Source organism: Trachymyrmex septentrionalis, unplaced genomic scaffold (genome assembly GCF_001594115.1).
Source record: "Trachymyrmex septentrionalis isolate Tsep2-gDNA-1 unplaced genomic scaffold, Tsep1.0 scaffold60, whole genome shotgun sequence".
Classification (NCBI taxonomy): Eukaryota; Metazoa; Arthropoda; class Insecta; order Hymenoptera; family Formicidae; genus Trachymyrmex; species Trachymyrmex septentrionalis.
This window is the reverse complement of record NW_017305779.1, coordinates 5,085,948-5,098,534: the sequence shown is the minus strand read 5'-3', so window position 1 is coordinate 5,098,534 and position 12,587 is coordinate 5,085,948. Positions and strand designations below refer to the sequence as shown.

At 31.2% G+C, this 12,587-nt stretch overlaps 5 protein-coding genes across 8 annotated transcripts; 3 read left to right on the top strand and 2 right to left on the bottom strand.

The window, feature by feature from the left end:
* Positions 1–1,401: 1,401 nt before the first annotated feature.
* LOC108752603 (GRIP and coiled-coil domain-containing protein 1) lies at positions 1,402–6,228 on the top strand. 2 transcript variants are annotated; one of them, XM_018493546.1, is made up of 10 exons: positions 1,402–1,780; positions 3,436–3,558; positions 3,638–3,750; positions 3,842–4,006; positions 4,075–4,220; positions 4,340–4,574; positions 4,658–4,970; positions 5,055–5,365; positions 5,497–5,960; positions 6,046–6,228. In XM_018493546.1, exons 2-10 carry the CDS (start codon positions 3,489–3,491, stop codon positions 6,209–6,211), a joined length of 1,983 nt encoding a protein of 660 aa, XP_018349048.1. In that variant the 5' UTR covers positions 1,402–1,780; positions 3,436–3,488; the 3' UTR covers positions 6,212–6,228. The 2 variants fall into 2 exon arrangements, with proteins under 2 accessions (XP_018349048.1, XP_018349049.1); XM_018493547.1 differs by having other exon boundaries at positions 3,638–3,702; positions 6,046–6,211.
* On the top strand, positions 2,090–2,635 carry LOC108752606 (D-tyrosyl-tRNA(Tyr) deacylase 1). The gene is made up of 2 exons (XM_018493553.1): positions 2,090–2,387; positions 2,505–2,635. Exons 1-2 carry the CDS (start codon positions 2,306–2,308, stop codon positions 2,621–2,623), a joined length of 201 nt encoding a protein of 66 aa, XP_018349055.1. The 5' UTR covers positions 2,090–2,305; the 3' UTR covers positions 2,624–2,635.
* Positions 6,229–6,241: 13 nt separating the features above from the next.
* Positions 6,242–8,056, bottom strand: LOC108752605 (dnaJ homolog subfamily C member 17). 3 transcript variants are annotated; one of them, XM_018493551.1, is made up of 7 exons: positions 7,954–8,056; positions 7,699–7,827; positions 7,410–7,577; positions 7,110–7,322; positions 6,961–7,041; positions 6,499–6,696; positions 6,242–6,407 (listed from the first exon to the last, which is right to left on the bottom strand). In XM_018493551.1, exons 1-7 carry the CDS (start codon positions 8,020–8,022, stop codon positions 6,297–6,299), a joined length of 969 nt encoding a protein of 322 aa, XP_018349053.1. In that variant the 5' UTR covers positions 8,023–8,056; the 3' UTR covers positions 6,242–6,296. The 3 variants fall into 3 exon arrangements, with proteins under 3 accessions (XP_018349053.1, XP_018349054.1, XP_018349051.1); XM_018493552.1 differs by having other exon boundaries at positions 6,242–6,404; XM_018493549.1 differs by having other exon boundaries at positions 6,243–6,413.
* On the top strand, positions 7,989–11,392 carry LOC108752604 (2-oxoisovalerate dehydrogenase subunit alpha, mitochondrial). The gene is made up of 8 exons (XM_018493548.1): positions 7,989–8,008; positions 8,411–8,520; positions 9,379–9,540; positions 9,816–10,011; positions 10,086–10,247; positions 10,357–10,501; positions 10,560–10,763; positions 10,992–11,392. The coding sequence occupies exons 2-8, from the start codon at positions 8,464–8,466 to the stop codon at positions 11,335–11,337; spliced, it is 1,272 nt and encodes a 423-aa protein (XP_018349050.1). The 5' UTR covers positions 7,989–8,008; positions 8,411–8,463; the 3' UTR covers positions 11,338–11,392.
* Positions 11,393–11,456: 64 nt separating this feature from the next.
* Positions 11,457–12,516, bottom strand: LOC108752512 (39S ribosomal protein L17, mitochondrial). Its single transcript, XM_018493360.1, has 3 exons — positions 12,159–12,516; positions 11,682–11,892; positions 11,457–11,596 (listed from the first exon to the last, which is right to left on the bottom strand). Exons 1-3 carry the CDS (start codon positions 12,351–12,353, stop codon positions 11,463–11,465), a joined length of 540 nt encoding a protein of 179 aa, XP_018348862.1. The 5' UTR covers positions 12,354–12,516; the 3' UTR covers positions 11,457–11,462.
* Positions 12,517–12,587: the final 71 nt, after the last annotated feature.

Below are 12,587 nucleotides of genomic sequence, written 5' to 3'. Positions count from 1 at the left end.
TCGCTATTTAAAATATGCATTCGGAGAGAAAAAAATTTCAATCCATTTTAATCCATTCTCGTTTGCTGGATATATGCTAATTGATCTGAAATTAAAAGAACTGTTATGAAATAAGGTAAAAGATACAAAACCAATTACAAATTAATTATTCTATAAATCCTGGTTGGAAACGTGTTTCAAAATACACGTAATTCGTGAAAAAAAGGGGTTCTAAATTACTCAGCAAACGAGAGTTCAGATCGATCATTCATTTTACTTGTAATCAAAGAGAAAGGAGCAAACAAAATAGCTCAATTATTTTTACGTTACAACTTTTTTGAACTTAATTGAATTAAAACGAAAAATTGTCTACTTATAATTTTGAATAATTTAAAACATTTATGGTCCATTTTTAAATATAAACTTTTTTTATTCAATTAGATTGAAAAAACTGCATTTTATATTCAGAATGTTGAATTGAACAATATTCACGTTGCACAGAAACTTCTAATATTATTTTTTAATTTAACTTTAAATTAAAAAAACAGTACTTCCTAATCACAATTCTGAATTGAATAATATTCACGATGTACAGAAAATGCTAATATTATTTTTAGATTAAAACGCATAGAGATATGCTCTATGCAATTCCTATAAATGAATAAAAATGCATTCACGATTGAAAAAGATTTATTTTAACATTCATGAATCCGTATTTCTGAAAATCTGAATCCATTTTAATCCATTTCAATCCACTTTTGTTTGCTGAGTACTAATCTATATTGTTGTTGCGGGATTCTCTAAACATTTTATCGACAATTATCGCTATCGTTAACTAGTGACAGCCAATAAGAGCCGCGCTTTCTTTCAGGATTATCCTGCCATTGGCTGTCGCTAGTTAACGATAGCGTCAATTGATTGTTAATGGCGGAACCAATCAGCAATTGCTTCAGTATTGTCTAGACTCTGTTATAGGGACTCTACTCAAGACCGTCTTAAGTTCAATCTTGAGATGTTATGAACCAATCAGAGAGCCGCATTAGCGTCTCAAGATATTACTTATGACGGTCTTGAAATAAGAACCGGCTATAGGTGCATCCAAAGGGATGTATCCAAAAACACGATTGCACTGAGCACTCAGTGAGCTCTTGCAGCTGATTGGTATATTCCATTAAATCTAAAAATATAAACCAAACGGGTACAAAAACTCAAGTGAACGCTCAGTGAGCGGTGGTGCTTCTGGATACACCCTATGGATGCATTCAGAACGTTATTAAGCGCTCTTTTATCTGATTGGCATATTTCATTAGATTCTAAAATATAAACCAATCAAATGAAAGAGCTCACTCAGCGCTTAGTAAGCGGTTGTCGTTCTAAATGCACCCTATGAATACCAGCCTCAGGGTGCGCTCCTATGGGATGCGGAACTGCAAAACGTAATTGGTTATAACTTCATTTTGCCGTTTCTGAAAAAAATGTGATTTTTGGGGATTTAAGTGCGCTCTTTGTGCGATTTTACATATTATACATCTGGTAACCTTGGTACTTCTGCTCTCCGAGGAGGTTAAAACTGAATCGCAAGATCAAAGCAGCGCTGGTACTATGAAGAATATCAGATAGGATTGGAAATCTACAGGGGACTGTAAGAAGTAGAAGAACCATTAGGATGCACTCTTAAGAGGAAAAGATATTTATCAGTGCGATAACTTAACGTGGGAACAAGTATCTCGTAGACGTGGAGATAAAGTAGTTTCCGACATGAAGGCTCTAATACAGCGAGTGTCAAAGGCTTCAGTTTCAGGTAAAATTATTTGCAAATTAGACACTTACGTGACAATATATTTATAGATGAATCTATATAAATTTGTATTCCCCGCGTGATAAAAAGTTTATAATATATTGGGTAATCAATGTTATTGGCAATACTTGCGATTTATGTGTGACACAGATAAGAAATAAGTTGAATAAGGTCTCATATGGCGACAGTTAAGGTCTAAGTATGATTTTTCAGTTGACGGTGAAGTTATTAGTAGCATTGGAACTGGACTGTGCGTGTTAATTGGCATAAAGAGAGACGATGGAGTGGCAGATATGAAATATATGTAATGAAAAAATATTAATGAGTATAGTTACATATGTGTGTACAGTTGATCGTTAATTTCTCTGTCGTAGTATAAGAAAGATACTGAATGCCAAAATTTTTGAGGATGACAAGGGTAAAAAATGGAATGCCAGTGTAAAGGATAAGAAGTATGAAATATTATGCATTAGTCAGTTTACATTATACTATGTATTAAAAGGGAATAAATTAAGTTTTCATAGAGCGATGCCTACCCAAGAATCTGAAACCTTTTACATGAATTTTATTACTGAGCTTCGTGAACAGTATGTCCCAGAATTGATCAAAGGTAATATAATGGACTAATACAAATCATGATTTCCAGTCTTTTCAATTTTGCTCAGATTTGTAACAGTAAAGCGAATTGTTGAAAGATTTTTTTTTTATTTTTGATAAATTTGTACAGATGGTAAATTTGGTGCAAAGATGGAAGTTAGCATACAGAACAGCGGGCCTGTAACACTGGAAATAGTCTCCCAAAATACCTCTGACTCTAATATAGAGAATGAGGAAGCATCTGATTAATTCAAGCATCTATTTATGTTATAACATACTTTTCAATAAAATGATCGAATAATATATAGTGTATATGAGTTTATTTAACCTAAATTATCATTTTCAAAACCAAGTTTTGTTTCAAAATTAAATTAAATTCTTAACACTAATATTATATACGTAATATAATATAATATTAGTGTTAACATATATAATATTATATAATATAATGTTATACCTATATATATATTGTAAAAATTAACACGCTTTATTTAAGTATTAACATATATGCATAAATTGTAGTGATCAACAATTTATTTTTAAATATAATGTGTATTAGTTTTTTATTAGAACATTTATATATATATATGGTACAACTGTTTATCTCTGAACTAACTCCAATTATCTGAACTCCATTTATATAAACAAATTTGTGTTCAGTTCCAAATATCCAAATTTATAGCTAAGCTCTTATTATCTTATCTCGCCGTAATTATAATTATGGCGCTATAGTTAGTTATAGCTCAGATAATAGAAACTTTTAACGTGCTCAACTAACGTCACCTTCTATTATCAGAACTAATAAATACATAGAGGGGAGACTTATTGTTAGTGAACATATTAGCTGAACCATTCGGTTATCGATATTATCTTGTTCCTCGACATATGTTTGAATAAACAGAAAGTTTTGTTGTATATAAATTATGTATATATATGTATTGTATATATATTATTTTTTAATATATTGTATTTTAATTGTCATAATTCTGGATAATTAAAAAAATTGAAATAAATTAAAATATCTCATAACAAATTGAGTTTTTTCTACAATTTTGTTTCAGATGCTGACTAGTGTGAATTGTAACATTCAATAATCTACGTTTAACAATCAACAATGGCAACTTCTGAAGAAAAAACGAACATTATACAAAATGAGAATAGTAAATCAAGAAGACAAGATCAAGGTATGGACTTATTTCAATATATGAATATATTATTAAAAGAATTATTTAATATATTATTTGCAAAATTAATTAATTTTAGATAAGAAGATCGTACAAACTGGTGCAAAAAATACAGAAGATACAAGCAGTGCAGATAAACCAAAAGTAGGTGAATTATTCGTTCTTAAAAATGATACATCTATTATACGACAGGTATCATATTTTTTTTCTTATAATAGTATTACATTATTAGTATTACAATAGTATTACATTATTAATATTCTTATAATTCTTGCAATTTTAGACACGCGACAGTCAGATAGATCCTGAGGATATAGAAACTGTAGAGCAACTAAAAAATCAATTGGATGTGTTGATGAATCAGTTGGCTACTCTATCGGCAGAAAAATCAAAAATGGAAGCAAACTTTCAAATAGATAAGAAGCAATTGAGAAGCGAACGTGACGAAGTAAGATGAGAAATGTGACATATATATTCTGTTATCAGAATTGTTTAATTGAGTCTTAATGTTTGCAGTGTGAGAAAGTAATTAAAGATCTTAAAGACAGATTGAAGAAGGCACAAAATATCAATCATTCTGAAATCGAACATGTAAAGTGCAAATTAATCATGGAACGGCACGAGAGAGAAAAAGAACATTCTGATCTCGTCAAAAAGATAAAGTAGTGATTTAATTTTCTATAATTATATAAAATTATACCATTCGCGAAGTATCCATATGAATATGAAAATTAACAATATTTTCATAAATTTGTATAAAGTATATCCATGATTCTTGCAGAGAACTACAGAAATTATTATATGACGAGCAACGCAGCAAGGAACAGCTGGAAGGGCAATTGAAGACTCATCTTGCGAATAAGACGCAATGCAAGATTCTCGAAGCTGAGTTAGAAATTACCAAAACAAAACTCAAACAGGCCGAAGAAGCAGCAAAAGAGACACCACCTCTTCTTCTTTCTCTACAAGCCGAGATGGCTGTGATGAAAAAGCAACATTTGAATGCAATTCGTGAAGTAAAATCTGCCGAGAATTGTTAAGCACGTTACGCGAAAACTATTGTTGGATATAACAAGTTAAGCAATACGTTTTGATGTAGGAGCAAAAAAGAGCTGCCGCTGCGGAACAGCAAGCAAGAGGATCGGTAATCATACATGAGACGAGAGTGGCTGGGTTAGAAGCGCGATTAGCTGAACTCTCCGAGATCGTTGGAGGCTACGATAGACTGAGGCAACAGGATCAATTAGCTATTCAGAAATTAAAGGACCAATTGGCTACTTTGCAGGATATCGAGCACAGCGAAATTATGATGTCGAGTAATCACCCGGAGGAGATTATTTCCAAGATCAAATCTTTATATACTCGCTTGCTAGATTTTGACAACAAAAAGAAAGACTCAGCCTATGTAAAATGTGAATTAACATGTTTGATAAAATATGAAATAGACTAAAAATATTTGAACAAATAATTTAAATATATTTGCGTTTTATGTTTAGCACTATTGAATAGTTTGGATTTGCGGGATGAGCATCCTGATTACAAGGAGAAATATGGTGCGCTTCTACAAGAATTTGAGGACTACAAGCATCAAACAATGTGCAAATATAACATGTCGTCTAACGTACTCCGTAGTACTCAACAACAAAGACACACTCTGTCTTTGATGCATGATAAAGATCATGACAAAACTCAATTAAACCTCCTTAAAGTTCACAACAGTAACTTGGAGGAAAGAATACGTATGATTAACAATGAAATGTTAAATAAAGAGAAGACTTTGCAAGAACAATTGGAGCATCAACAAAAGGTAATTATTTCTGTAATAATCCATACTAAAAGTAATAAATTTTCAAATCTTATAGTGGCTTTCATTGAAAGTTTCAACATATTTTTAGTCTTTTTAAGTTAAAAGAATAATAAACCAAATTATATCCTTAGTTATTTCAAGAAGAACGCTCGAAACTAGAGCAGACATTGCATCAAAAAGATAATGAGTATCGCAATAGAATATCCATATTAGAACAACAGTTGTTGCGACAAAGAGAGAGATCTATGGCTCTCGTAGAGGAAAAGGATAAAGAGATAGTGACCCTAAAAGCATCATTTCGTGCATTACTACCTAATAAGGAAACTGCTGTTACGACAGAAAATAAAACACATTTGAAAAGATATGAAAACACCATTGAGCCGGTTACTGATTTGGTAACGGGATTACTGGCAAACGATAGTCCTCCGATACTACATTACACTCAAGAATTAGCTAGAAAAGAGGTTCAAGTATCATCATCAAGGAAAAAGATTTTGGAATTAGAGGCAACATTGAGAGAGCAACAGAGAGAAATGCTCCATATGAAAGAACAGCAACAGGAAGAGATTAAAAGATTGAAGGCGCATATCACTAGGTAATAATACAATGTCGAGAAAAGTAACTCTAATAAAATAAATATTTTACATACAGAATTGATAAAAACAGAATTTATATCACAGATTGGAAGCGTGCAAGTCAAGAGAAGGTGCTAATCTGGAATACCTGAAGAATGTATTTATAAATTATTTAACAACAAATGATGTATCGAGCAAACGGCACATGTTAAATGCCATTTCAACAGTATTGCGTTTTACACCTGATGAATTAAATAAAATTAAACATTAAGAATAAATATTTTTTTATTATGAATATATTTCTCACATAGAAAAAATAAATACATGAACGGCTATAAATTCTCGCAATACCAGGATTAAGTTTCTTCCTGTGCTTTCAATTCCTCTATAAGCCGTTTGCGCTCTTCTGCTCTCCTTAGATTAGCTAATACAGAACTTTCAAGTTCAGCGTCCGACATCCTTGTCTGCTGCGTTTATATAATGTAGAAAATATTAAAAAATAAGATCAAAAATAAGATTTGTTGCAACAGTAATCGCTATAATGTAAATAATACATACGAATATATCAGGAGCAGAAGAAAAACTGACAGAGGCACATGGCGTGCTATTTAAACATGTGGTTGCAGGAAATATAAGTTTTTCAATATTAGAATTTGCGCTATTTGCAGCACCAGTTGAATGTTTTTGTGTATCCCATAGACCACGCAACGTTAATGGATTCTTGGCTAAACCGATTTCTGCTAGAAGCGCTGTTTCCTAAAACAGACATTTGATTAAAAAACTTTACTGTATATTCAGATATATAGTCTTATCGACTTCATTTAGCAGAAAAAGCAATTTTACAACTGATGTAAAATTCTTTGATTTTTGTCTTTATTGGTTTTTGCTCCTAATTTCTCACTGAATCTAAATGTATAAATCAATTATATTAAAGAATCTTATAACAGTTACAAAGCTGCTTTTTCTGCTAACTGCAGCTATTGTTCTTTTATCAAGTATCTTTATCAAGTGTGGACTTACTGCTGCATTTTTATCTCCAAATTCAATCATGGCGCTGCCTTTCTTTGTAGATGATATAACAAGAACCGCTACATCCCCATACTGTAGAAGAATAATAATTTAAAAAATAATTAAGACAAACTGAAAAATGAAATTAGATATGATGTTACCTTAGAAAACATTTTATGTAAATTATCATAATTATATCCGCCATTTGTCAAATCACCATCTTGCACCTTCCATCTAATTTTTATTCGAAAGTCTCCCACATTAGATGTTAAATCATCCGATGAGCTCTTGAGCTTTTTCAAAAAAAGTTCTCGTGTAAAGATCATCTCTTCTTCTATTTGTTTGTACCACTCTTGCAATCGTTTTACTTCTGCCTGAATATGATTATATATTTTATATATCTAAATTAACAATCTAAAAAGTATCTGAAAGTAATTTTTAGCAAAATTAAGCTAGTATACCTTTGTTCGTTCCTCGTCAGATTTAGTATCAGATTTAAGACTAAACGACCTCTTATAAGCCTCCTCGCGTGCCTCCAAGTCTTCCTTCAATTTCTTTCTTTTAGCATCGAACTGTCTAACACGCTCTTTTGCCTGCTTCCTAGCAGCAATAGCTTGATCATACGCTGCCTTGTTTCACAACATATTTTTAATAAATTAGACCATCTACGAGACTTTCTAGAAGTCTGAGAAAAAAGATGATTGGTGATGATAATGTTAATGAATTTTGAAAAGATGCCGATATACTTACTCTGGCATTTGCATCTGTCAATATTTCCAATACTCTCGAGAGTTCCTGAAATAATTCTGCGGCTCTTGGATTATCTGGGTTTTTATCAGGATGGCATGTCAAAGCTTTCTTGCGATATGCCTTCTTGATCTGAAAATATAAATAACATCAAGTTTTCTCTCTCTAATTATAAAATATTTTACTTTGCTATAAAAAGCATAAACATTTTAATGTAAATAAACCCAAATCTTTAAAAAACAAATTAAAAGTACAAACCTCTGGCATAGAAGCTGTCGGCTCCACACCAAGCAATCCATATAAATCCATTTGTGTAATTGCATCCATTATTATTTGTATTTGATTCAAAAGTTTTGTTTAATTAACAAATAAAAATATATATATATATATATATATTTAGATGTGTAAACAGCTTCAATTATTTTAACTTCTTGATACTATCACGTTATAATTGTTCTCGTGCGAGCTTATTTAGAGATTTCCTATTTTACTCCTTCTCATCACAGTTATAATTTTTTATTCCTTAATTTTAAGATTATACTTTCAATCTTTTTCACAATAAAAAACAAACATTTAAACGAGTTAGATAAACACTATTATTATTATTATGTTAACCTCACTTTATCCTTAACCTAACACGCATTTACACAATTACGTGTGTGAGTGACTTGCGCTTACGTAGATATGCATACATAACTATTGTTAGTGTTATCAGTAATACTTCTACATATGCACATCGAATAATCGTAAAGAAGACTCAAACACAAGATGATCACGAGAAACCTGTTCCGAAATGTTTTGTGCTTTCGACGCACTCTATTACAGGTATTACACCACGTATCCCGTAAACAAACAATTGCTCATTTGTCCTTGTAATTCATAACAATATATTTTCGTCGAACTTGCCATTCGTGCATATGTTGGCATGCATTTACGACACACATTCCCCTATATAACATTACTTCGTATACTTGCGTGACTAGCAATTTTTTTTTTATTGTTCTAGAATAGACTTTGTTTTTTCAAAATTGCTATATTTTTACGTGAGTAAGAATATTTGTGTGATTTTAATTGTTACGATAAATATCCCAACCGATTAATAGCAAGATTGATACATCGTCATTTTGACTAGGGAAGTAGCAAGATTATGTTTTAATAACGCATGCGTCTTATTGACATCGATAAATATATTATTAAAAAATTATTGTTCATTATTTAACGTCACTTTATTACTTGAAATATCTGTACATTTTGTTATATCTATTTATAAAAAATTTTTAGATATATTAATGAAAAAAATTCTTATTTCATATTTTTTAGAATTTTTGATAAGAATTTTTTATTTTAAATTTATAAAAATTTTTGGAAAAATTTCTCTTAAACTTTAGATTTTATAAATTTTAGAAATTATAAAGGTACATAAAAATTCTGAAATTTATATAAAAATTTTTAAAATTATATGAAGAAATCTAAAAAATTTTTTCTTTTTCTCTCTCTCTCTCTCTCTCTCTCTCTCTCAGGGTAGCTACATATAATTATAACAAAATGTAAATGAATCATTAAACAAATAAGTAATAAAAATATGAATGAAATAGATATGACCACTTAATATATTACTGGAAAAACATTTCATTAATTTTTTCTCTGTTCCTCTTATATTTATTAGTATCTTTTATTTTCTAGATAAAATATTACAGTACCAGCTCAAGTGAGCCGCAATTCATGGGAATCAATAATACCTTCACCAATAGTATTCAATTCGTCAATGAAGAAAATTATGATCCTATTCCGATATATAGGATTTTGGAAGCTTCACAGAAGACTAAATTACCTGAAGACGAAACGGTTTGATTATTATCACAGTTATAAAAGTCACATCATACAACTTAAGGATACATATTTTTTCAAGTCATAACTTCCATTTTTGTCATATATACTTATATTTATAATATTTCTTTAAAAGTCTATAAAATTCTATATAAAAAAGAATTAATTTTGGACAATAGAATTTTATTTGACTTAAGTTCATTTAGTATTAATCACAGATAAAATTCTAAATTAAACTAAAAACGTGAATCGAAATAAGGCACAGGAAACTGAATATTATTCTTGTATTACAGTTAAATGAAGTATATCTGAAAAAAATGTATTGCGATATGGTGACCATAAGCATTATGGATAAGATAATGTACGGATTGCATAGACAAGGTCGCATATCGTTTTACATGACCAATACAGGCGAAGAGGCTGTGCAGATCGGCTCGGCCGCTGCTTTAACTCTAGAAGATACGATTTACGCACAGTATCGTGAGGCTGGTATGAAATTGTATTATGCGTTATCCATCTATTATACGCATCTAAAATATTGTATATCGATATATATGTAATAGGCGTGTTGCTGCATCGCGGGCAACCTTTAGCGAAGTTTATGAATCAATGTTACGGCAACTGCGAGGATGACAGCAAAGGCAGGCAGATGCCGGTGCACTATGGTTCTAAAAAATTGAATTTTATGACTATTTCATCTCCATTAACAACGCAACTTCCACAAGGTATTAACATTTACAAATTTATCAAATAGTCGACGATTGTTGCTTCACTTTGATTGTCATACTTAATGAACGAAAAAGCGTGCTGAAATGAAGATCTTTATTATTGCAGCTGTGGGAGCTGCCTATGCCTTTAAATTGAACAAAAAAGACGCATGTGTAGCTTGTTACTTTGGCGAAGGTGCCGCGAGTGAGGGCGATGCCCATGCGGCGTTCAACTTTGCTGCTACTTTATCATGTCCTGTTATTTTCCTCTGGTAATTTTTTAAAAATTCTTATTTTTATTTCATGAAATAAATGATCATATTATTTCAGTCGAAATAATGGATATGCTATCTCTACGCCAGTCTTAGAACAACTTAAGGGAGATGGTATCGCGGCCAAGGGCCCGGCTTATGGAATTAACACGATCCGAGTAGATGGCAATGATGTACTCGCAATGTACTATGCTACAAAAAGTGCTAGAAAGTTCTGTATAACGCAAAAGAAACCCGTTTTAATAGAAACTATGACTTATAGGTGAACGAATGTTAATTAATATATAATTTTAACTAATACGATAGCTAAAATTAAAATCATTAATAAAAATACACAGAATAAGATTCAAAGCAAAATAATGTCGAGTATGAATCATTACAATAAATTAAAATCTTGATAATCTTTCTTGCTGAAACAACTTTCTTTCTGTAAAACAAAACTTTCATCTAATTAACAAATTATTTTACATATTGTAAAAAAATCTTTTAGAATCGGACATCATAGCACATCAGATGACTCCACGGCTTATCGATCACTCGACGAGATTTCTGAATGGGAGACCCATTCGCCACTTGTTAGGTTTCGTCTATATTTAGAGTCACTTGGATTATGGTGTCAAAAGAGAGAGGAAGAATTAATAGATTCTATTAAAAAAGAAATTTTTCATGCCTTTGGAGAAGCAGAACGCAAATCTAAGCCACATTGGAGAAATCTGTTTACGGATGTGTACAAAGAAATCCCTGATCATATTAGAAAACAAATGAATCTAATGGAGAAACATCTCGAAGAATTCAAAGAACATTATCCATTAAGTTCTTTCACACACACAAAGTAAGAAAAAAATATATTATGTAAATGTGAATTTTATATTCTTTTATTTTAATAATATAAAGCACTAAACACATTTTATACAAGAGCATTCTTTACAGAATATTTTTTTCCACTCCTTGCCTTCCATCTCTATTGTTTTATATTGTCCGCAATTTCTTTATATTTTTCCATTCTAAATTCTTTTTTTGCTGCATTGAGCAGTAAATTATGAAGTAAATTTTGTTCATATGGATTGTACTGTTCTACACTTGGGTATATGTTACCTAAAAAAAAAGAATGTAATCATATAAGTAAATAAAATTTTTATTTAGTTTATTTATATAAGAATTTTTAGAGTAAATTTTGTACCTCTAAGTTCTAAAATTGCCCTATCATAGTGAATTGTAGGATATATGTTTGGTGCTTTGTGAAGTTTTGTGAACGAGGTGGTATAATTCTGATATCTCGGTACAAGAACTTTAAATAGTTTGTGCACCAGCTGCTTCTCAAGTAACCAAAAATTTGCCAAGTCCATCGTTTCCTTGTGTGTAGATCCATGGCGTATCGCCTCAAATATCAACTATAAAATAAAATGTCATTATTAGGTTTTTAATATTGAATTTGATTGGCTTAAGTTAAAGTTGTTAATAAGACAACAATATACAAGATTTAGAGTGAGATATATATCGAGTGTAAGTCGCAACAAGTTAAAAATTAATGAATGCGATCATAATCGGTCATGCTCTTTGAATTCATTGAACAAGAAACATGTCTTCGTTATAATAAACACGTGTCTGTCTTTTAAATAATACAAATAATGCAAATATATCAAGTCAATGCACATGCCTGGTCAACATAACCTCTGGTCTCGTCGGCTCTCGGATAATTTAACTCGAGTCGCTCGTATTTAATCAATGCCGTCAGGGTTTTCTGAAATTTAAGAAGTCGTCCCTCCGGACCGTCGGGATTTCGAAACTTTCGACGTGGCTTGACATTGTATCTCAATTTATTTACTAGATTCTCGACATTCGCTTGGTTCATCTTTATCAACTATTACCGATAATACCGATGTTTATTCTGGTTTACTCTGAATGGGTGCGTTCCAAAACTTGACTGTCAACTCCAAGTAGCTTTTATCTTTATTCAACATTCGGTGACTGATAAAGATAAAATAATACTCGAGTTGACAGAGAATGAATTGAATTGAGAATGAGTTGAATTTTAGAACCAATCATGGCTCTGAATTAAAGAAAGGTTCAGTACACTCAACAGCTA